Source organism: Microtus oregoni, unplaced genomic scaffold, assembly GCF_018167655.1.
Source record: "Microtus oregoni isolate MIOR12 unplaced genomic scaffold, Mior012 000103F_ref0000194, whole genome shotgun sequence".
NCBI lineage: Eukaryota > Metazoa > Chordata > Mammalia > Rodentia > Cricetidae > Microtus > Microtus oregoni.
Window position 1 is genome coordinate 1,701,669 of NW_024544717.1, and position 24,863 is coordinate 1,726,531.

The following is a 24,863-nucleotide window of genomic DNA, read 5'->3' on the forward strand; positions in this document are numbered from 1 at the left end:
ATGGATGCACACACCTGTGAGGAGGCACACGCATGTCAAGAGCTCCTGACTTTAAATGAATGTGTTATAGTTAGTGAACTACATCTCAGTGAAGGTTGGGGAGCTGGGGGAGTAGCACTCAGCTCAGAGGAGCCAGGGTAAACCATAGATCAGTTAATCATGTGACATCACATAATAAGCATCAAAAGAAACCCAGCAATTGAAAACTCTCTATGCAATGATACTAGTAAGAGAGAAATAAAGATTTCTATCAGACAAACAGTACCAGCCTCACAACTGTGGGTGACCCAGAACAGCTTCCTGAGACTGCTCTTTGCCTACTTTTTGCCAGAACTCAGACAGAACAAGTGTATAGGCAGTAGAAGGAAGGAAAGGCCTCTACCATGTGGCAAGGGCAGAGGCAGGTGGCCAGAAAACAGGATGGAGAGTGGTACTTCCCACCCAGAGCAGCGCCAATGTATGCCCTCAAGAGGTGCACACACAAGAGAGAAGCGACCTGTCTATGGAAGGCCTGACGCTCCTGCCTCCCCTAGAAGGGGAATCCCCAATAACAGTAATGTGTACTGAGAGGGACAGTACACACAGCCTTGTGTGCAGTGATCAGAAGATGGGGAAGGAGGCAGGGTTTCAGTGGATGGGTCCACCCCGTAGATAGCACTGCCTGGACCCCACCACCTATGGAAGATCTGCCCAGCTGAGAAAAGCCAATCATCCGTAGAAAACACTTCACCTGGAAAGGCCCAACCACCCAATGAAGGACCACCACCTGGGTAAGAATGGCTGGTCCACCCGCCTGAGAAAGATCACCTACCTGGGGAACGTTCGACTCCGCAGCTCCTTGATGAAGAGCTGGCTGCCATTCTGCACTGGTTTCATGTCTGGCATCTGCCCAGGGCCATGTTTGTGCCAGGTCCGCTTTTTCTTGACTGTAGAGGAGACACAAGATGGGTCTGTTCCAAACACAGCTGCCACCCAACTTTGGAGGCCCCTACACTATAAGAAGACATCCCCCTGGGCACCGCAGGGGGCAAAAAGGTAGCTAGGGAGCTTACCAACACAGCAAACTCAAAACCTCTCCCACAGACCCTGCCAGCCCACATTCACACCTCCTTATCTTCATCCCTGTTCTCATAATGGAGGTCAGGCTTCCACGCTAGCCCTGACCTTCCTCACTCAGGCGACTCTTAGAAGGTGCTCGCCATCCCACAATGGGGGACACATTCTGCTTGTCCTCCACAAAGAGCTGTCACCTTTCTGCCAGGGCCTTTCCTTTCCAATACCTCTTTCCCCACCTTACAGCCAGTGTGCCATGAAGATGGCCCGAGGCACAGGGATGTCATGCAGGCCCTGGTACTGAAGTTGTCATGCAGTCCTTTGAGCAACAGAGGGCAGTGCTGGGAACACCCGGGCTCCCACCGACATCACGGGGCCGTGACGCCTGAGTTAGGATGGGGACTGGGTCCCATCACCCAGCTGAGTATGTTCTGCCACAGCGCTGTGGTGGCAGAGCAGCATTGTTCCTTTGGCCTCTGTCACATCAGGCACCTTGCCAGGCTCATGTCCAGGAGCCTGAGACTCCTGTACTAGATTTTTCTTGGTCAAATAAACTTGTCTGATGCCTTAACCAAGACCCACTGGCCAAAATCACCTCAGAGAACACACAGACTATGTGGGGTTGAACCTTAAAACCCACACCCCTGTTGCTTAATGAAGAAAAAGCAGCATGGGAGGCCCTGGCTCCTGCTCTTCACGGTACCCACCATTGCAGGCCCTGCCTCAAGCCAGGGTAGAAGGAACAAGAAGCAGGAGGAAGGTTTTCAACCTCAAGTCAGCTCCTAGTACCAGCTCCAGGCTGGAGCTCTCCAGAAGCATGGGAGGCCTTTTGTCACCGAGGCTTCGGAGATGGAAGTGTGACTAAAATCAGCGTCACAGACAGCACTACTCACAGTGTTCATAGGCACTCAGCTCAAAACCAAGACTAGTAGAGACTCACAGAGAAAGGACTAGGACTTTGGACCGTGGTGTTTGAAGGAGTACAAGCCTCTCAATAATAGCAGGAGTCTAACCCCAGTGTTTACACAGCCGCCTCTGAGCACACACAAATGGACATATGTGCACACACATCTCAGCACACTCTGACTGGTCTGTGCCCCAGAGCCTTATGTTGAAATCTTTAGTCCTCAAGGTGATTAGGAAGTGGGGCACCTGAGAGGAGACTGAGTCATGGAATTGACATCCAGGTGATGGAGACAGAAAGCACAGGAGGCTCCCTCACCCGCTACCCTGTGAGAAGATGCTAGAGGGGCTAGCACCTTGATTTTGGTCTTTTCTGTCACCAGAATGGCACAAAATGAATCTCCTGCTATTTAAGCAACCCAGCCTGTGGCAAAAAGTGACAAACAAACATGCAGGTAGGCATGCAGGTAAAACTGCAGACACCTTATGTGCATGTCACTCCCTGGGAGCTGGTGGTAGGGATGGGAACTGGAGCTGGTACCTGGGCCATGGTTGACTGTGGAGCCTCTGCTCAAACTCCAGTCAAGCCCAGGGACTGAGTCTTGGTGAGGCGGTGCACATGCCTTTCTCAGTGGGTAGGTGGTTGACACCATGAGGATGCCTGACAGCACTAAAAGAATCAAGCTGTTCGTCACTGATGCAACACTCATCAACACTCAGTCCTACACCACACCTACGTTCTACCCTGAACAGACTCAGCAAGAGCCCCCATGTCAGGACCCCTTCAAACATTCATGACTGCTGAAAGAGGCTCAACCCCATTTTCCAACTTCTTCCTCTCCACAATCTAGAGTCTCTTAGAAATGACTCCCCGAGACACCATGAACCATTCAGGGAGACCCTAACATCTTCCAGATCACCTTCACTAGGGACTCTGGGATGAGCGCACACAGCCTTACCCCACCCCTCCTTAAGAACATGCCTGCTAGTATCTTTTGATCCAACCCTGCTCTGCAGTGACCCCACCTCCCAGGCCCCACAGGACAGCTCTGGGTCCCAGTGGAAGCTCTCCATATCTGTCTCATTTCTTATATAAAGGTAAATAAGACCCTGAGTTTAACAAGGTGCCAGGAGAGTGAGAACACTCCTTCCTGTCCTTATTGTCAGTGACTTAGAGACACTCGGAGCACAAGTGTGTCTGGGGAGGTCTGGAAGGTGCCTTAGGAGTCCTGAACTGGCAGATGCTGAGTACAACCAGAAACCAGAGCAGCCCCATTATCCAGCAATGTGCACTCTAGAGCCAGGCCCTAGAAGAGCCAAGAGACAGCAGACAGAGCCCAGGAACAGGGAGATCCCACCCACCTAGCACCAGCCTCACCAGGAGTTAGGCCAGGCTCCAATGTTCCCAGAGTCTCAGATAGGCCTTGGCTCACTGAACAGGAGTGTGAACCCTCCATTTCCCCGTCCCCATTGCCTGTATTCCACGGTTAGCTGAGTACTCTGGTACTGGAGTCCCTTCCCACTTCCTGAGTTGCCTGTGTCTTTCCCATTGACTGTATCCCCACCTCACTGCCCCTACCCCACTGTCTGCATCTCTCTCTTCATCTCTCTGTGTTTACAGCACTTATCTCACAGAGGCAGGGATATGGTCTCTCGGCTTGCACTGAGTACCTGGGTGAGGGTCTCCTGAAAAGGGAGCGATGCAGTGACTATGAAGGGAGTTGGACACAGTCCCCTGTGACCCATTCTAATTCCCCAACTCAACCAATCCAGCCTTGGGCATGGCATGTGAGCAGTGAAACAGCCAGAGTGTCTACCTGCAGTGTATGCGAGTATTTCTAACACCAACATAGGCAGAAGCCCTGAGGACAGAGGTAACTACACACACACACACACACACACACACACACAGACACTCGTCAGTCCCTGTGTTTCTACAGGCCACAGGTCCACTCCCTACTTATAACTAGGGCTCAGCCTTGGAGTTCAAAGCCTACTTGGATGAAATTGCACAATATGAGCTGAGCCTACATCTTGGGTATTCCCTTAGCACCTGCTGCACAGCAGGGCTCAGAGAACAAGGGTAGAAAGGAGAAACATCGGATACACAGCAACAGGCACTGTGGGATGCTGGGTGGGGTAAGCTGAGCTCTTAGAGGATGGATAGCAGAGCCATTCACAAACATACACATGTGTCTGGCTTGGCGAGGCTGGGCGCCCTGAATACGTCTTTTATCACCTGAGCCTCAAGCCCACACTTAACATGGGGTAGTCTATAGGTGCTAGGTGTGGCCCTTGCAAGGCCTTGGTGATGGTGGAGTCTGTGTGGCTGCCTCTGAGAGCAAGAATCAATCAGAAAGCAGTCAGCTAAGCTGGAGGGGTCCCCAGCACCAGAGCCACTGGGCTGTGACCTTGATAGGCTGAGGTACTTACGTGTGGACTTGCCATGGGTTTTCTCGCAGTTCGGACAATGATAAATGTCGATATCTGGTGCCTCCTCCTCTTCCACCCCAACACAGCTGAAACAGGAGGAGACAGATCATTATTCCTCTCACGGTCAGTCTCCCTCAGCCTTCCATCCATAAGCTCAGGGGTAGCCCCTGCTCACTGCTGGGGACTGAGGTCAGTGGAGCTTTGTGCAACAGTTGTCCTTAGATGGGGAGGGGCGGAAGGGCTGCAGAGCTGCCCTCCTCAAACACGAATCTGCTGTGGGATCCACACGCAGCTGCAGGTGCTCACTATGAGGACCCAGCACTATGCCTCAGTGAGGACCACCTCCATCATCACCCTGGGAAGGCGAGGGGATGTTAGGAACCAGTGGCACAGCCCCTTATGGAAGCTAGGAAACAGAACACATCTGGGAAGACAGGAGAACCTTGAGCTACACCTCAACAATTTGCCCCACTCAGCTTCAGGAGGTCAGGGCAAGGTTGAGGGACAGTGACCAGTGTGTCCCTTCTTCTTCCCTCCCAGTTCTTCCAGGGCCTGAAACCTGCTCAGGAGGCAGCTACTGGCACTGATCAGTTGGCGCCCAAAAGCCCCTTAGAATGAGGACAGAATCAGAGGATGCAAACCACAAGGCCAACAGGCTTCTACCATCACAAGCAGCAAAATGAAAACATGCTGCTCTGTTCTGACACCTTCTACTCTTTGGTTACAGGTAAAGAGAGGCCAGTAGAAGACAGTGAGAATCCAGTTGTGTGGCCAGACTGTTGGGACAGATGAATCCCCCAAATGGAAAAGTCACTGAGTTGGAAAACACACCAACACACCCTTCCTGCGAGCAGACGCACAAACAGAGCCACCTGATGTATTTTAAAGAAGCATTTCCTGAGGGCAGCCACGGAGTCTCCACCCAGGAAGGGCTAAGGAAATGGACTATCTGGAAGTCACCAGGGTACTCTAGGAAGATGTTTTTACATGGGGCAAACTCCACAGGTCATCAAAAGTCCAATACAGTTGCAGCTGTATTCAGTATGACTTTTAATTAAAATATGCTCTTTTGTCTTTTTTTTAAAGTATTGCCTCATGATGTCTTGACTCATAGGGAACCACTGTAAATTTTATACCTATTAAAAATATGTAAGGTGAGCTGAGGAGATGGCTTAGTCAGGAAAGGGTTTGGCTGTGCAAGCACCAAGTTCTGAGTTCAGATTCCCAGAACTGATGCAAGAAAAGTGGGATGTGGTGGCATATGCTTACAATCCCGCATCGCAGAGATGCAGATGGGCATCTCCAGGGGACTCACTGGCTAGATAACCCACCCTAATCAGTGAGCTCCAGTCCCAATTAGGGACCCTATTTCCAAAAACAAGGCGAACAGCTTCTGGGAAATGCTAACAAGGTTGACCTTCGTCAATCCTTTTCCTGACTTTTTGTGTCCCTCCAACACCACCGAGGGGCAGCATATCTCTGAATCTGAGCTTGTTTTCCCAAATGAGAACCTTTGTTGTTGTTGTTGTTTTTCCAAGACGGCTTCTCTGTGTGGCCCTAGCTGTCCTAGACTCGCTCTACAGACCAGGCTGGCCTGGAACTCAGAGATTTGCTTGTCTTTGCCTCTAGTACTGGGATTAAAGGCATACGCCACCACACCCGGCATTAAATATGGACTTGGGGAGGGAGTAACAGCAGAAAGAGTCAATCAGACCAAAGTTTACAAGCTTTCACCTAGACTGACCAGACAAAATGAAGAAAGGTTACTGAAACCAGACTTATTTATAGAGCAACAATTAGGTAGCCGAGGTGAAGTGGACAAATTCCTAGGAACACATAAACTACAAACAAGCAATTCAAAAACAGCAGAGTGAGTTGTAACTCAGCAGCAGAGCACATGATGAGCACATCTGAAGCTGGGATTGATTCCCGCCACCCAACAACACATATGTACACACAGTGATGAAACAGAGAAAATGAACAGATCTGAATAAGACATTGTGTCATTCCTGAAAAACTTCCCTCAGAAAACTCCAGAGACCAGCACGATGGCTCCGGGGGTAAAGGTGCTCACCACTAAGCCTGATAACATTATTTCAATTCCCTGGACCCAAAGGGTGGAAGGAGGAAACAGACACCTGCCAGTTGTCCCCCAACCTTCACATGTGTGCCTGATACACACCTGTGTACAAGCATGGGCGTACATAGACACACACACACACAGACACACACACACACACACACAAAATGAATAAAGTAATAAAAAGGAAAAGCCCAGAAGCACCGCTAGTGAATTCTATAAAAAATAATAGCAATCCTTCTCAGAAACAAATTGAAAAGAAAGTAATATTTCTGACCCACCCCCTCTTTTCATGCTAGGAATGAATATAGGGCCTCAAATATGTTAGACAAGGATTCTGTCATTTATCCCCAGCCCTCCTGATTCCTTTTATGAGAACAATAATATCTTGATTCCAAAGCCAGACAAAGGCATAAAAAAAAACCAGACCAACATCTCTTATTAATAGCAGTATAAAAACCCTCCATCAACTACATTGTAAAGTCCAGCAGCCCATTAAGAGGCTGTATATAGTTCACAGTCAGGCAAGACTTATCACGGGAGTGTAAAGATAGTTCAACACATGAAATAAAGCAACACTTCAATTGCTGGAACATCACATCTGACTACAAAAAAAGGGTGTGCCCTGAGGCCCCACCCTGGAGGTTACACAGCAGCAGGGATTGTGCAAGTCTCAGCCACAGTTCACATGGCCCTTTCTCTCTCACATTCCTATTCTGGTCTTTCCCAGTCCTTCCCCAACCCCCATCTTCCCTAATGTGTTCTCACCTCTTATGACACAAGGAAGAACTATGTGAGTACCTCAACTGATGCAGAAAAAGATAGACCTATTCATAATTTCATTTATTTTTATTTGGGGGAGGGAGACAGTTTCTCTGCATAGCCCTGGCTGTCCTGACTGTCCTAGAACTGACTTTGTAGGCTAGGCTAGCCGTGAACTCAGAGATCTGCCTGCCTCTGCCTCTTAAGTAGTAGGATTAAAGACATGTGCCACAACACCCGGCTCTTCGTGTGTGTGTGTGTGTGTGTGTGTGTGTGTGTGTGTATGTGTAGAAGGAGAGAGAGAGAGAGAGAGAGAGAGAGAGAGAGGGAGAGACTAAGAATAGAAAGGAACTTCCTCTTCCTCGGCAAGATAAAGATATAATATAAAAAACTCACAGCTAATATTACACAGAATGATGAAAAACCAAAAGCCTTTCCCTAGAAGACCTGAAATGAGGCAGGTGTCTGTAGCTGCCACTTCTACTCAACGCAATGTTAGAAGTGCTGCTAGTCAAAATAATTAGGGGATAAAATTAAATAAAAAGCCTTCTAACTAACTGAAAGAAGTAAAATGATCTTTATTTGCAAATGACATGCTTAAATATACAGAAAATCACATGGAAACCCTCTATATAAGACATGCTAGCACTAATAAATAAAAGGGAAAGTTGTAGGGTGCAAGATTAACACACAGCACAGTGTTTCTGGACACTGGCAATAGATAATCAAAAAGAAAATGTAGAAATCAATTATATGAGCATCAAGAAGGATAAACCATTTGGGGGAAATGTCCCTCAAACACAGGCACGATTTGTACACTGATGAAACAAGGGTAAAAGCTGACTTTATACTCATATGGTATTGCAAAGGATCCCAAATAACCAAAGCAATCTTTAAAAACAAAAATGAAATTTCAGTCCTGTGCTCCAATGTGGGTCTCTGTCTCTGGAACTCACCAAGACCAGCTGGCCTGGGTCTGGAAAAGCCTGGGATAAAACCGGACTCTCTGAACAACTCAAGAACAATGGCAATGGGTTTTTGATCCTACTGCACGCACTGGCTTTGTGGGAGCCTAGGCAATTTGGATGCTCAACTTACTAGACCTGGATGGAGGTGGGGGTTCCTTGGACTTCCCACAGGACAGGGAACCCTGATTGCTTTTCAGGCTGAGTGGGGGGGACTTAATTGGGGGAGGGGGAGGGAAATGGGAGGCAGTGGCGGGGAAGAGACAGAAATCTTTAATAAATAAATAAATTAATTTAAAAAAAATGAAGAGAACATACAGTTCACAACTTCAAAACTCACAACAAAGCCATAGTAACCAAATAATATGCCACTGTCATCTAGCTAGAAACAGAGGAGCAGAATAGAATTAGACCCAGAAATAAACCCACATATCAGAGGTCAATTTATTTTTGACAAGGGTTGTAAGATATAAGGAAAGTCTATTCTCTCTCTCTCTCTCTCTCTCTGTGTGTGTGTGTGTGTGTGTGTGTGTGTGTATGCGTGCGTGCGTGCATGCGTGCGTGTATAGTGGGTATTCATTTTGCCCATGACCTTGGACTATCTGGTCCAATAGAGGCAGTGCTTCTTGTCTGCCTATATGACCTCTTATAAGGAAGAAGAGAGGGTGGTAAAGACCAGGTTAGGTCGTGTGAAACAGCATGTGAATGGTCCCCAGCTTTCTAAGGACTCTGCACCTGGATTTACCATATCCTGTTCATGAGTACATGTTCCCTCTTTCAAATCTTAATAATTCTAGATACCCCTTAAACAGACACACATGGATTCTCTTAGTGTGTGTGTGTGTGTGTGTGTGTGTGTGTGTGTTGTACTGCGTGCACATGGGTTTGCAGATGCACCCATATGAGCTCATGCATGGAGAGGCCAGAGCAAGGACACTGGATGTCTTCTTCCATTACCCTCTGCTTTACTGTCTCCACTGAACCTGAAGCTCACCATTTTTATCTAGACTGGCTGGCCAGTGAGTTCTCAGGGTCTGCCTGTCTCGACCCCTTAATGCCCACCTGACACTCTACACAAAAACTAACTGAAAACAAATTGATCGACCAAATATAAGGTCTAAAATGATAAAATTATTAGAAGAAAACATGAATGAAATCTTCATACCTTTGGATCCAGCAATGGATGACTAGAAATAACAGCAAAGGGGTAAGTGGCAGCAGCAACTACAAATGATAAACTGGGCTTTATCAAAACTAAAAACTTCTGTGCATCTAAGACTGGGCCAGGCAACATTTCATCATGGGGGAGGTGCTCATGAAGTCCTGCCCCTTCCTGAGGGATTCACTGACTGCTAATGGTTACTAGGTAGGGAAGGGAGGACCATTTTCTTCAGTACTGTACCTTTGGTAAGTTGTCTGTGCCCCTGTAAAGAACCCCTTCACCTATGCTTGTGTAAGAAATTCCAGTTAAACTCAGTGAGCCAAAAAAGGAGGAAGAGGAGAGGGCTTGAAACTGGCAAGGACTTGTTGGAAATGAGAAGAGCTTAGATGGGAGAGGGAAAGGAAATGGAATATAAGAGGGCGTGTGTGAAAAAGATCAAAGTTCATTATATGCATGTATGAGGCTGTCAAAGAATTTTTTTCAATTCAATTATAAAACACTTTTGTACATTAAAATACACTGTTGAGAAAGAAAAGGCCACTTACAGGATGAGAGAAAATATTTTAAAATTACATATCAGGTAAGGGTCTAGCATCCAAATCCATAAAGAACTCTTATAGCTCAATAATAAAATAATCTAATTTTAAAATGAGCCAATGACTCAAACAGGCATTTCCCCAGAGACGATGAATACACAGCCATAGGCACACGAAACGACACTGATCGTTCAAGTCATTAGCAAAGTGCAAATCAAAACTCCAGTGAGATGCAACTTCACATCGTGGGCTGTGGAGAGATTGTGACCCCTCCATAATTTCCTCACTTAAGAAAAACGTAAAACAGTGCAGACACAGAAAAAAAACATTGATTCCTCATAAAATAAAGTGACACATGAGCCTGCAGTTCTACTCAGCTACATATCTAAGATCTAAGAACTGGCATTCCATCAATGCCCTATTCACAAAAAATAGCGGCATGTAGGTAACCAAAGTGGGTAAGGCATCCAAAATCCAAGGACAGGTAGATGGATCAACAACATGTGATCACACACAAAACACATTATTCGACTAAAGTTTACATATTCAGTAACACATATGGATAGAAAAAACTAGATTACTGGCGGGGGGGAAGCCCAATACATAGTGTTAATACTTAATAGCAACCCCCAACTAGAATGTCTATAACAGGTAAGTCAAGAGAGACACATGGCAAGTGAGATGCCAGAGGATGGGAAAGAAGGGATTTGGAGGTACAACTTGATGGGAAGTGATTTATGACCAAGGAACATTGGCATGGTGCCATAGAATATTCAAATCTACTGTGGAGCATCCCCACTGGCTACAGAGTATTCACACCAACTGCAGAATAGTCACACTGGCTATAGAGTATTCACACCAACTGCAGAATAGTCACACTGGCCAGAGTGTTCACACTAGCCATGGAGAATTCACACCAGCTATGGAACATTTTACACTGTCCAGAAAATTCATACCAGTCATGGAACATTCACACCAGCCATGAAAAATTCACATCAGCTATGGAGCATTTTACACTGGCTATGAAGAATTCACACCAGCCATAGAACAATCATACCAGTCATGGAGCACTCACCAGCCACAGAGCATCATACTGGTCATGAGCATTCACACCAGCCACGGAGCATTCAGATTGACCAGGAAGTCTTCATACTACCACAGGGCCTGTGCAAAGGGTCTGTCTCTGCCTTGCTTATCAGGGAATTCTATTCTGTAGGCCTATTTGTAGAATGAATTTGCTTAAAGAAAACCCAAGCATGACAGGGAGAAACCATACTGCCCTAAGAATGAGGTGGATCGCTTATCGTTACTCAGCACTAAAGCCATGTGTTTTGCTGGGTACATCTCAAACATCCCTGATGACAATGCTCTGTGACCTTCCTAGGGAACTCAAGGTTGGCTGTGTTTTTTCCAGAGGTAGCTGTACCGCTGTGAGAGGAAGGGAGAAGCCTTGGGTCCCTCCAATTTCATTGCCACCATCACTTCACTTACAGGACACAGCAGAGATGTCACCAGGCTTTGAAGCAAACTGGAGCTGGGAGAATGAGTGGACGTGGTGCTAAGCCAGGATGCCCATGAAACTGAACTGACAGGCATTTCAAGGGCTGTGTCTGGGAAATCTGACTTCTGACCCATTTAAAAGTATAAAGTCACATTTACAGGTTTATTTAAAACAGCATTTGTTGGAGAGAAGTCAGCAAGGCCCACACTTGGTATTCTAATTAAAGCCAGGTCGAGAGCTGGGTGTGGTGTACACCTGCCAGCCTGGCACTCTGAAGGCAGAAGCAAGGGAATCACCATAAGTTCAAGGCCAGCCTAGTTTATAGAGTGGGTTTTGGGAAAACCCAGAGCTACCTGGTTAGACCCTACCTCAAAACAGAACGATAAGGCCAGGTGAGGGCTGGCTGCACGTGTTCCTGAAAGTGCACCGGCCACTCCCACCCACACAGACACAGAGATGACATGCCTCCCAAAGCCCAATGGGGTCACCGCATCCCTCTTGGGCACAGTAATAAAGACAATTCAGGATAATAGAACAGCTTCCTATTGCACCGAAAAACATCAGGAACCAAAATAAATGATCACTAGCAGATGAGTCACAAGCCTCTGGCCTAGTGCGGAACTGTGTGTTGAGGGTGTAGCTGCGAAAAGACCATTTTCTGTATGAAAATCAGGTGAGGAAATGGTATCCGGCTGACTAGTGACTAAGCTGTCATTTACACAGTGATAGAAAAGGACACACTGCAGTAAGAAACGCCCACTGGAACTTGCAGTGAAAAGGGTGTCGCTGACTGTGTTCCTCAGCTGTCTGCCACTGTGACGAACACCTGAGAGCATCAACTGTAAAGGCAGAAGATTTGTTCAGGCTCCGAGTTTGAGTGGCCTTGGTCCAGAGTCACTCGCCCACCTCTTTGGGCCTGTGGTACAGAGCATTACAGTGGGAACGGGTCACAGGAGAAACCTGAGAGAGCTGTGGGGAAGAATGGGTATGCCCGTCCAGTACAGTACCCCAGAGACCTTTCTTCCTTCCACTGGTTTTCACTTCCTCAAGATTCTGTCACCTCCCAACCGCACAACAGGCTGGGACCAAGCGCCCAACACACAAGCCTTTGGGGAGTGTAAGTATCCAAATGTTAACACTGATGGTGGAAAACAAGCACCCACATCTGTCTTAGCAGGAGCCCCTGCCAGCGTGAGTTCATGGGTGAGACAGTTGGCATTTTATTTGTTTGTGTATGCACGAGGAATATATGTATGCACATGTTCAAGTGTATGCAAGCATATGTGGGTGTGAATGCATGTGTGTAAGTAAGCATGATTGCTCTCCACCTTCCTTTCTGAGATAGGGTCACTCACTGACTTGGTAGGCTGGCATGCCAGCCCACTCCAGAGAACCACCTATCACTCCACCCCAAGGTGGGGTTTCAGGTAGACACCTAGCTTTTAAGTGGATGCTGAAGACTCAACTTGAGACCCGCATGCTCACACAGCACACACTTTACCAACTGAGCCACCTCCCTATCCCCCAAGGTTAGTATTTGTTAGCATCTGCACCGTGAAATGGAAAACCTTAGCGTTTATGGAGCTAGGGCTTGAACCAGGACCTCACACGCTCTCAGCAGGTACTTTATTACTGAGTTATACCCGTAGCCCTTGTAAGATTTGTAATCATGAAAATCTGATTTTGTTTCAATCAAAGCTATCTGAATTTATAAGCATATATATCTATTTTAAAATATATTCTCTGTTTGAGTGTGGTGACACACACCTTTAATTCCAGCACTAGCGAGGCAGAGGCAGGGGATCTCTGAGTTTGAGGCCCCTGTCTTAAAAATATACTGACACTCACAAATGAATCTTTACAGAATGCAAGCCAAAGCAACTGCTGGTACGTACAGACCTTTCAAAGAAGGTGGCTCAAGGCAGCAAGGACAGGATGCTCTTGAGCAGCAGAAGGAAGTGACTGTCACTCATCCAGCCCAAACCTCTGGCTGGTGACTCAAGTTCATAAAACCTAAGCAAGAGACTTGGTTGGCCAGGACACTTTGACTCCTTTGACCAGCCACCATCGGCACCACGTGAGGGGACAAGTGTGAAGAAAGGTACTTCCCAAGGTACAACTCTGAAGAAATACAGCGTCAGTAACAGAGACCATGGAGCTCCAGGTGGAACACACTGAACCACGTGAGCTCAGCTTCCAGAAGAGACAGAGAAGAGGCATCGCAGGTATGTATGAAACACCAACCCTTCTGTGTGGCAGGGTGTAAGTAAACAGAATGCTTATTTTCAAAACTATATTTGCAAGAGAAAATATAAAGCACACCAAAAGCAAACACAGACATAAGCAAAATCCCAGACAGCAGAGGGCAAGGCTGCTCAGCGGATAGGGCACTTGCTGCTGAGCCTGATGACCTCAGCTCAATACCTAAGATCCACAAGGTAGAAAGGGAGAGCCTACTTCCAAAAGCTGTCCCCTAACCTCTACATGTGTGAGCATGTATGCACATGTGCATATTCATACACGTGTGCATGCATGCACACTCAAACACAACGAGAAGACCTTGAGAAAAACCCATGGGCAGGAGGAAAGCTCCTTACCTACAAGAAACAAGATTTACATCCAATTTCTCAAAAACCATGGGACAACAAGAGTATGTGGCAAACTATTTAAAGGGCTTGAAGAATTGGGGAACATATGAGAATTTGGAGTCTAGCAATCTTTAAAATTTTCATGTGCATATGGTGGTCAGAGAGAGGCTTGCAGGAGTAGTTCTTTCCTTCCTCTGTGGGTTCTGAGAATGAACAAAGATCACTAATGAGGCCTGTGTGCAATGTCTCCTACTGGCTTAGCCAGCTCACCAGCTCCCTTGTCAATTGTAGTGGCATTTCAATTATATTTTAATAAATAAAGACTGCCTGAAGATCTGAAAATAAAGCAGTCCCACTGGTCAGCCTTACAGACCAGATTATGGTAACACACACAGTAGCCACAGTGACACACACCTTTAATCTCAGTAGCCACACTAGTTTGCCATAGAAAGTGGATGGTGAATACCTTTAATGACAGTGGTGCAAGCCTTTAATCCCAGCCCTAGAGAGGGATATAAGACGGGGGAAGACAGCTCTCAGACAGTCTCCTGAGATTCCTGGAGGTAGGATCGCCATTTTCAGACTAAGGTCAAGGTAAGACCCAGTGGTTGGCTGTTTTGGTTTTAGGATCTTCAGGTTGAACACCAATTTCTAACTCTGAGTTTTCATTATCACGCATCAGTCAATTTAATTAATTAGTTTTTCTTTTTGAGATAGGAACTTAAACAGCCCATGTTGGCCTCAGTATATATCCAAGTATGACCTTGAACTTTTGATTTTTCTGCCTTCAACTTTCAAGGGCTGGGTTCGAGGTATATAGCACCATGTCCAGCAAAACTACCCTTCAAAGATGAAGGAAAATAATCTCTATTTTATACAAAATTTGTGAGGACTAGTCACCAGTGTACCATATTTCCAAGAAACGGTTTTTTTTCTTTTTCTTTTTCCAAGAAATGTTAAAGTCCTTTAGAAAAAAGAAAGATTATAAAGATTGAAAACTCAAATTATATAATGAAAGGATGCCATTAAAGTAACAAGTCAAAAGTTTTAATTCTCATATTATTTAAATACTCATAACATTTATTTAGTGTGTGTGTGTGTTGGCAAGATGCACATGCATGTGTTGCCATGGCACCTATGTGACTCCCACCGGAGGAAGGAAGGGAGGAAGGAGAGAGAGAGGCAAGCATATCTGTCCCTGCTGCTTTCCAGTTATCCCATGTGAAAGCCCTGACTGGTGCAATAAGACAAGAAGACGAACATCATCTGGGAAGAGGAAAGCGATGGTCACTCCTCACAAGTGGCACGATGGTCTTCTGGGGCTAAAGCATGTGACAGAGATACAAGACAGGAAGGCTGATACACAAAATCAATTTCCCTTTGGATGCCAGCAAAGAACACTGAAAATTAAGAAATGGAACATCATTTATACAGTCTTACCATCAAAATGAAATGAGAAAAGTGTAAATTTCCACAGAAAGTCAATATAAGGGAAACTATAAAACCCTAATGAAAGAAATCCCAGAACTAAAAACATGGAAAGATAATCCATGTTCATGGACAGGAAGGCTGTCAGATGCCAGCTACTCCTAACTTGATCTCTAGGATCTAGATGATCCTGGAGAAATATCAACACATCATTCTATGGAAATTAACACACTGATTCCAAGGTTTATATGGAGAGACAACAGGCCCAGAGCACACCACAACAGAACAAAGGACAGGCACCAGCTAGCTCTAGTTCTGCTGTAAGGCAGCCATGATGGAAAACATGTGGCTATAAGGGTTCAGGCCCATGGAATGAAATACTGGGCCAGAGGCAGATCCTATGGATACAGTTATCCAGCCTGTGACACAGAAGAGAGTATTGGTAAACAACTGGATATTCACGTGCAAAAGAGTAAAAAAGAATCAGGCAGAGATATAATATACTTCCTAGAAAAAGGAATCATGGATTACATATAAAATGTAAAACTATGAAATTCCTATAACACATGAGAGAATCGAGATGAGCCTGGATTTAGAGATGACTTTAAAATTTAGTATTATTAATATGTACAAGAGGAGAGGTGTGCATGCATATGAGAGCAAATGTATACCACTGCGCACATACGGAGGGTAGAGGACCAGCTTTGCACACTCAGTCTCTCCTTCTGCCTTCTCATGGCCTCCCTGGACCAGCCCCAGGAAGCCAGACTTTGCAGTGAACACCTTCACCTGCTGAACCATCTCTCCAGCCCTGTTGATGACTTAGATGCAAACCCAAAGCCATGATTTATGAAAGAGTGGATAAGTGGGGTTTTATTAAAATCTAAAATTTCTGCTCTGAAAAGAATGCTGTTGTGTGGTTAAAAGAGATGATCCACAGAGACATATTTGCAAAACATATCTGTTAAAAGACTGGTATCTGGGCTGGAGAGATGGCTCAGGGGTTAAGAGCATTGCCTGCTCTTCCAAAGGTCCTGAGTTCAATTCCCAGCAACCACATGGTGGCTCACAACCATCTGTAAAGAGATCTGGTGCCCTCTTCTGGCCTCCAGGCATACACACAGACAGAATATTGTATACATAACAAATAAATAAATATTTAAAAAAACAATAAAAAAAGACTGGTATCAGCCGGGCGATGGTGGCACACGCCTTTAATTCCAGCACTCGGGAGGCAGAGGCAGGCGGATCTCTGTGAGTTCGAGACCAGCCTGGTCTACAAGAGCTAGTTCCAGGACAGGCTCCAAAACCACAGAGAAACCCTGTCTCGAAAAACCAAAAAAAAAAAAAAAAAAAAAGGACTGGTATCCAAAATTTGCAAGAATTCTTAAAACTCAACAAGAAAAATGCCCCATTTTAAAGTGGGCCCTAGACCTCGACAAGCTCCTCACCAGGAAGATCTCTAGATGGCCACTGCAAGAGCACATGGCAGGCTGTCAACATCATGTCACCAGGAGATGCAAATTAAAGCAAGGTCCCACAGCATGTCCACGAGGATGACCGAAGTCCAGGACACTGACAACAGCAAACATTGGTGGGGAAAGGCAGCGACTGGACACTCACCTATCAACATGTCACAGCCAGAGTGTTGCAGCTTTGCCATTTCTTAGAAGATTAACTCACTCTTATCATGTGATTCCGCAGTTGCTCTCCCTGGTACCTACCTGAAGGAGCTGAAAACTTGTGTTGCCATTAAAACCTGTGCACAGTCATAAACACTAAAATGTAGAAACAATCCCCAGTCCCAGGGGATTCAACATTCTTTTCTGGCCTCTGCAAGTTCCAGGAACACATGTGGTGCACAGACATACATGCAGGTGAAACATCCATACACATGAAATAATGTTAAACAAAGAACGCCTTGCTTCTAAAACAACTGTCACAAATACACCACATAAATGTAAAAGATTCTGATAAGGAAATAGGGTGTTGTGTAGGGTAGGGGAGGTATACAGGGACTTTGTTCTTCTTGCTTGGTCATTCTACAAATTTAAAATCAGTCTAAAACTTGTCTATTAAAAATCAGGCTGGGTCTGGCAGCACAGACCTCTAACCTCAGCTGCATAAGAGGCTGAAGCAAGAGGGTGGCAGATTTAGGTTCAAGATCCACCTGCATAACTCTTGAGGTTTTTGTCTCAAAAGTACAACTGTGCAAAGAGTTCTGGGTACAGCTCAATACAAAAGCCCTACCTAGTGTGTGCAGGGCCCATCACTCCACTCCCAGAAAAGTAATGAAGGAAGGGAACAGAGTGAAGGGAAGGGAAGAAAGAATTTCTGTGTGTGCCCACCTGCAGAGCTCTCGGCTGGGATGTGGGAGATGCAGGGCAAAGCTACTCGGAGGGAAAACTTTCCTGAAAGAGAAGCAAGTCCATGATGGGGCAGGAAGGGGGTCAGGAGAAGGGAGGCTGGACCCTGAGTCCTGGGTGCCGTCATGAGCAGACTTTGTTGGAAACCAAGGCTTACCACCGGGTGCCCTGAAAAGCTGCACCGAATCACACAGAACTGAGTAGCAGGTAGCAGCACTAGGATGGCTTCCCGAGCCCAGAGGCACTCTAAATGCAGTGTGCAGAGAGACATGGGCAGGTAGCAAACACCCCACATAAACACCCTGTTCTCAGAAAGTATGGGAAGTCCCCAGGAAGAAACAAGGGGGTGGAAATGTAAGCAACAGGCAGGAAATCTGGGCTCAGTGGCAAGGAGGCAGGAGAGTCTGGCTAGTCTCAAGGGCCAAAGCCCGGAGTCCTTTAGTGCGTGCTTGTTACACTTACTTATTTAGGGTCTATGCCTATGTTTGAAGAAAGTAATTCATTTTTCTTTGCCTCGCTGGCCTGTCAGCTTCCACAAAAGGAGCCCTGTCACTGCTCTGAGGACCACACCTCTTCAGAGGCACAACCAGGGCACACAGCTGCAAGTTAGCTGCTCTTCGAAGGTACTGGATAAATGCCTAGAGCAGAGGCTCAGCTTTCCATGGAGCTTGCAAAGGGTTCTGAGAATGTTCACTCTTTGGGCCCAGCTGCCTGGACCATCAGATAGAACTAAGCCCTGTCCTTGCGGCTCAAAAGGGTGCTAGGATGTGAACCCAGAATGTCTGCTGCTTGCCTGATTCTAAAAACATGCAAACCTTTGATATACAAGACCTCATGCAGGGTGTCACATTCATCTTGGGGGTGGAGGGGCATCCTCTCAGACCCCAGCTGAGGTGGCTGAGCAGGGCAGCCCACACTATAGGAAAGGGCTATGTAGGGCTCCGCAAGATCAGCTGCAGGTGGCCACAGTAGAGCTGTCACAGGTGAAAATCACAGAAGTGCTCTCTAGAAAGCTCTGTCCACCCCTCAGATCCTGTAACTTTCTTCTCAAAGGAAATGCCTGGTGCCAAGACCTACAGATGACAGCCACCTCCTCAGAATCTCAGAGAACCAGACAAGGCTGGTAAGGTCCTACCACATCCATCACCTGGCCACTGCAAGACATAGACACATACACACCATATGTATAATACACACCAAGCAAATATACACTCCAAACATATCACACACAAACATCACACACACACACATATAAATACCACACTTCTACGTAAAAACATACTACACAAAATATGCTCATACACCAACCAAATACCTTCTACATACTGCATACACCACACTCACACAAACATATCACATACTATTAGCAGAATAGAACACATATGATATATACAACATATACATAAACACTATATGCACAGACATCACATGCACACATAACCAGGCCAAGTGTGGGGAATCCACAGGACTGACCCCCTATGGAGCAGAACAAGGTGCTGAGTTTCTGGCTTCGAGGTCATCCCTAACCATGATAAAGAGGTGGCCTGTACCTGGTGACCAGAGTTAGCAGCTGAATTTCTGTGTCAGATAAGCAGGGGAGCATGGGAACTGGGTGACCCAGTGACATGCAGCACCTGAACTGAAATCAGCGTCTAGTATACAACCAATCTCCAAACCTGGCCATTGGAGAGCAAGTACCTGACACTAAAGGTCAGGCATGGCAGAGACTGGGGACAGTGGGCAAGCAATGGCTGCTGTGGACATGAGAATTCAAGTGAGAGTAGCTATTAAATCTGAACTACCATGATATCTTCTGCACTGTAGACAGGCACAGACAGATATTGGTACAAGGCTATAACCGAGTCTGCCCTGATGGAGTACAGAAACTGGATTTACACTAGGATGCTGGCTATTTTGCTTCATGAGCTCCACCTCAAAAGACCCAGATCCAGTATTCTTTAAGCACTTTAAGTACTAGGCTTCTGTGGCTACATGAGCCTGCAGCTGAACGCCAGACACACACACACACACACACACACACACACACACCTGTAAAGAACACACACAGAGTGGACACATGCCAGCTGCATTCAACCTGTTCACAAAGGATGTGCCTCTGGAGATATGGCCCAGTAGGTGAAGTGCCTATCATGTAAGCATGACAGCCTGAGTTTGGATCTCCAGTACAAACATAAAAGCCAGGCATGGAAGTGGTGCATCTGTGACTTCAGTATTGGGAAGCAAAGAAATCCTAGGTTCGCTGGTCAGCCAGGCTAGCACAATGGTGTGTTCCATATCAGTGAGAGACAGTCTCAAACACTAAGATGACAAGTGAAGATACCTCCTCCTCTCTCTCTCTCTCTCTCTCTCTCTCTCTCTCTCTCTCTCACACACACACACACACACACACACACACACACACACAGAATGGGCCCCTCCTGCATGGCACTGTATGCCTGACACACTCAGAAAGGCCCATATTTGGGTGTTATGTTAACTTAATGCATGTGGACAGAAAATATTCCCTTTGGCTCAAAATCCTCAATTTCACAAAGCTCATAAAAATTCAGAAGTTCTCACTGGGTGGCAGTGGCACACACTTTTAATCCCAATACTCAGGAGGCAGAGGCAGGTGGATCTCTGAGTTCAAGCTAGCCTGGTCTACAGAGTGATTTCCAGGGCAGTCAGAACTACACAGAGAAACCCTATCTCAAAAAACAAAGCAAACAAATCAGAAGTTCTATATGGCAATTTCTGGAGGAGAATGATCCTACTGACATGGCTCCTCATATTTCAGCCTTGGGCCACCTTGCTTCCAGGCAGAGCAGCTGCCCAAAACATTTTGGCATGTGCGAGCAATGACTTAGCCTCATTAAGAATTCAAATACCTGTTCATAATTGTTTAGAGCCACCGAGACCTGAATACCTAGAAGTTTGCACTGTTCAGTGTCTGCAAGCAGCCAAATGCCAGGGAGTAACTGGGTGGTACTTGCAAGAGCCAATATCTGTGAGCAGTCATTGACATTTGTCAGTATTCAGGAACTTGCTTGCCAGCGACCATTTAGTGTCTCTAAGTACCCTAGCATCTCTAAAGGAATCATGTCATTTTGACCAAGTGTGGATTCCCTACTGGAAGTCATCCTAGCACCTAGAGTCCTACAGAAGCTTAAGCTTTTCTTCAGAGCCACACAGAGCCATCACTGGGTAAAGAAGGGGTACTTAGCATGTCCAGAACTGACCCATACACTACCCTCAGCTTGTGATAAAGCTGAACACTGGGGTCAAGGATTACACCTGGTGACAGGATGGCCCCACTGTTCTACACAATGGTCTCTGCTCTTAGGAGGATCTATTGGACCCAGGAGTGTGAGAAAGGAGCCCCACTCACCCCACTCCCTGCCCCGCCAAGGCTGGGCTGAGCCTTTAGCTCCCAGGCCCTCCAGGGGCTGAGGACAAGGCAGGCAGTAGGCTAAAGTACTGTAGGGGTGAGGTCACAGTGGAAAAGGGGCAGGGTGTACCAAAAGAGTAGGGCTATCCCCCCTCAGTCTTCAGTATCAAGAGGCCTGTGGGACAATGAGACTCCCTCCCACACCGGTGTCTAAAAACTTCTCTAGAAGAAGCCAGACAGTGCACACCCACAGCTGATTTCCTTGCCTACTTTGCTTCTCTTTGTGTGTGTGTGTGTGTGTGTGTTTGTTTGTTTTGTTTTTAATTTTGTGAGACAGAGTCTCATTGTGTAGTCCAGGGTTACCACAAATTTATGTCAATCTTCCTGTCTCTGCCTCTTGAGCAGGCGTGCACTACCACACCGAGCTTACTTCATTTCTAACTATAAAAGTGTTAGGTCTCATACTCGGGACAAATAGCTGACTGAGGTGACACTGGCAGTTTCAGCCTCTCCCAGCATCCCCATGAACAGTTACAGAGACATCCTGGCAGGCATATGCCACCCCCTACCCTAAACTCACCAGCCCAGGGCCAGGCCCTCCTTCCTCCAGCTTCTCTGATTCCTAATAACTCAGCCATTTTGGCTATGCCAGTCTCTTTGTCTCTTGGCCTCTGGGTCTCTGGGTTCCCAGGTATTCTCTCTTCTCTTCCTCTCTAGCTCCCCCACCCTCTTCTTAGGGCCTGGTTCAATCTAGACCCTTCCAGATGCCTCCGGCTGTGGTCTCCCTCATATCTACAACAAACCTTCTCCTCATCATGTCCTGAATTCATTTTTTTTTCACTGAAAAAGTAACACGACTGATCTGGAAAACCCACTGGAAAGTATAAACGTGCTTGAGAGAAAGTATCATAACCTTTTAAACCCTTCATTTTCAAAAATAAAACTTTAGTGCTAAAATATTAAATTTAAATATTTTAAAACTGGAGCTTGTTTTAACTAATTAATAGCAGCTGTCACCCTACTAATAAATACAGCAAGTCATTTAATGTTACATTATAAACATTTCCCCCAATCATTAAAGCCGCTGTAAACACATTGTTGGCAACTGGATAATTTCCCATTGTGTGTGCACACAGCCATTTATTTAATCACCTCTCAGTTCTATCATTCCTCAGCCTAGGAGTCTTGATTTATTAAATGAATATTCACATGTCTTTGCATGTACTATATAACTACTCTGGGTTTTTAGATCGTCCAGATACAGGGCAGGGTCTCTTTAAAAATCTGAAGCAGGCTCCAGAGCATCTATTCCAGTGGTTTCTAAGGAAACCAATTGTATGCAGATGTAGAGCAAATATCTCTTCCCAGAAGCCTTGGGAATTAAAGCCTTCTCCCTGGATAAAACCCTCAGAGACAGCAAACAACCCTGACTGGAGAGCAAATGCAGTCCAAGGTCCTATGAGCAGAGATAAGGACTCTAGACCAAAGGAGGTGAGCTTACTCTACTGAGCCCTGGAGACAGCTGTGTCTTGTGGCTCTCGCAGTCAGAAGACCTCTGACAGCCCCAGGAGATCCCTGCTGCTAGAGGGTGAGCTCTATGACTCATCTTGCTGGAATTTTCTACCACTTATTCTTTGACCCTTTTCAAGGCCATGAATGATAAGAAACACAAAGATTCTTAGAGACCTAGCTCATGAGACCCCTCTCCAGATGGGCTTTGCCCCTGACTACAAGAGGTACAGCTTCCAGACTGGAGCAAGTGGTACTGGGGGAGGGCAGTGCCTCCTGGTGGCACATTCCGTGAGAAGGTGATTGGTCAGGAGTCTAGAACTGGCAGGACTGGGGTGGGCTCTCTGGGATAATAGCCAGGAAACAGAGAGCTATGGCACACAGGATGGGCCAGAGCTCTGCAACCTTCTGACACCGTAAAAGATCTCACCATTTACAGTCTTCACAACTGTGGTATGGTGGGGACATGGCTCACTCATAGGGCCAGGAGCAGGTGGCTGACAGCAGGTGAGACACCTAGCCACATCTCAGGTAATTAACACCAAGGGACATATGATGAGCAGACACAGACACACACACATAGCAGATGGTTCCTGAGTCCTGGCCATCAGAGGGGTATTCAGGGACTAAGGGGTACTGTGTGAGGGGTCAAGCAGTGGACAGTGTTTCCAGATGGGCTCATGATGACACTGAATCCCAAGTGTGAACAGACCACTGGGGCTGGTCAGTCACTGCCACCATCACAAACCTCCCCCAGGAATGAGAAAAGCAAAGCCATGAAATCCCGGAATCCTGAGGCCAAGAGCAGAGCAGCTGGGACTGGAGAAATGACTTGGTGGTTAAGAGCAGAGAACCTTGGTTAGATTTCCAGCACCCACAAAGCAGTTCACAATCATAACTCCTTTTACAGGGGATCTGACATCTTCTTCTGACCTCTGTGAATACCAGACATACATGTGCATAAGCACACAGACAGGCAAACATTCACACATAGAAAATAATAAATAAATTTAAATTTAAAGAAGAAAATCAGAGGAGCTGCTCCAAGTGGGAAAGCAACCTGAGGTATCCACAGAGCCCCCTCCTGTCACCCATTCCAAGGTGACAGGACTGGGGATTTCCCAGAACAAGAACACTCTGAGGTGATCCTGATGAGGAACGAAGACAAGGTTTTGACACACAGACTTCTGGGTAAAGAACCAAATGTTCCAAAGTAGAGATGCCAGGGCCATTTGGAGGTAGGGGGGATCCAGAACAGACTAAGGAGTTCCAGTGGTTCCTGGGTCCCCACGCCCAGAACCCCAACATCACTGCAGACAAGGAACAAACCTGGGACCCAGGTTACTTGCAAGGTCCCCAGGGAGGAGCCGGACTGAAGGCAGGAGGCACACCACAATCTAATGGCTGTAGCTTAGCAGACTGTGGCAGCCAACCAACACTGCCTGTCTTATGTCTGGGGTGTTCTCAGATGGAAGGTGACTTCTATTACAGTGATCTCCTTCAGAAAAGCATCTCAAGGGAAAGAATATTGGGCCACAAGAGGTGGCAAAGCTCCCGGTCCTCACAGCCACTGCCTACCGCACAGTGCCGGTTTCCCACTTGTTAAAAGTGGAGCTTGAGCCAAATGCTCCCAAGATGGCTGCTTTATGACATGGTAAACCAGCACCCAACAGAGAGAGGTAAACCTATACCCAATGGAGAGTCACAGCCAAATCAAGCTGTCTCAGAGTCCTGCTTTTACCAGATGAGACTCCACAGACTCACAGAGTCAATTCTCTCCTTCCTAGAAGGTGAGATGCAGAAGAAACTGTGAAGAGGAAATGCACCAGGCTCACAAATTGTTGTCTGGCCACTGTCAGGACCAGATGGTCACAGAATGGGTTCATGACCCATATCTCAGCAGACCAAAGGTGTGTGTTGATGTCACCATGATACCTGCCAAGTGACACTGGATCCCTCCCCTGACTGGCCCTGAGAGCTGTCAAGGTGTCACACGGGTGTGTTGACATACCTAGGGAGAAGCAGCCCCTCAAAGGCAAAGGGATCCTCAGATCCAGCCTATGCTGCTGTCTCACCTTTCACAGTCACAGGACAGAGTCAGGGAGGTCACCATGACAGCTGGAGGGGCAGAGAGTACAAGCGCAATTACGCCTCCAGGGTGGTGTTAGCAGAGGGCCTGTGAAGAGGGC

The 24,863-nt window shown here is 46.6% G+C and overlaps 1 protein-coding gene across 1 annotated transcript in view; it reads right to left on the reverse strand.

The window, feature by feature from the left end:
- Window positions 1-24,863, reverse strand: part of LOC121443247 (lysine-specific demethylase PHF2) — a 73,917-nt gene that overhangs the window by 29,668 nt on the left and 19,386 nt on the right. The window contains exons 2-3 of the mRNA XM_041644933.1: window positions 4,390-4,475; window positions 812-926 (exon numbers count right to left, since the gene is read on the reverse strand). Coding sequence (XP_041500867.1) covers window positions 812-926; window positions 4,390-4,475 — 201 coding nt within the window. The remainder of the gene's footprint in view (window positions 1-811; window positions 927-4,389; window positions 4,476-24,863) is intronic.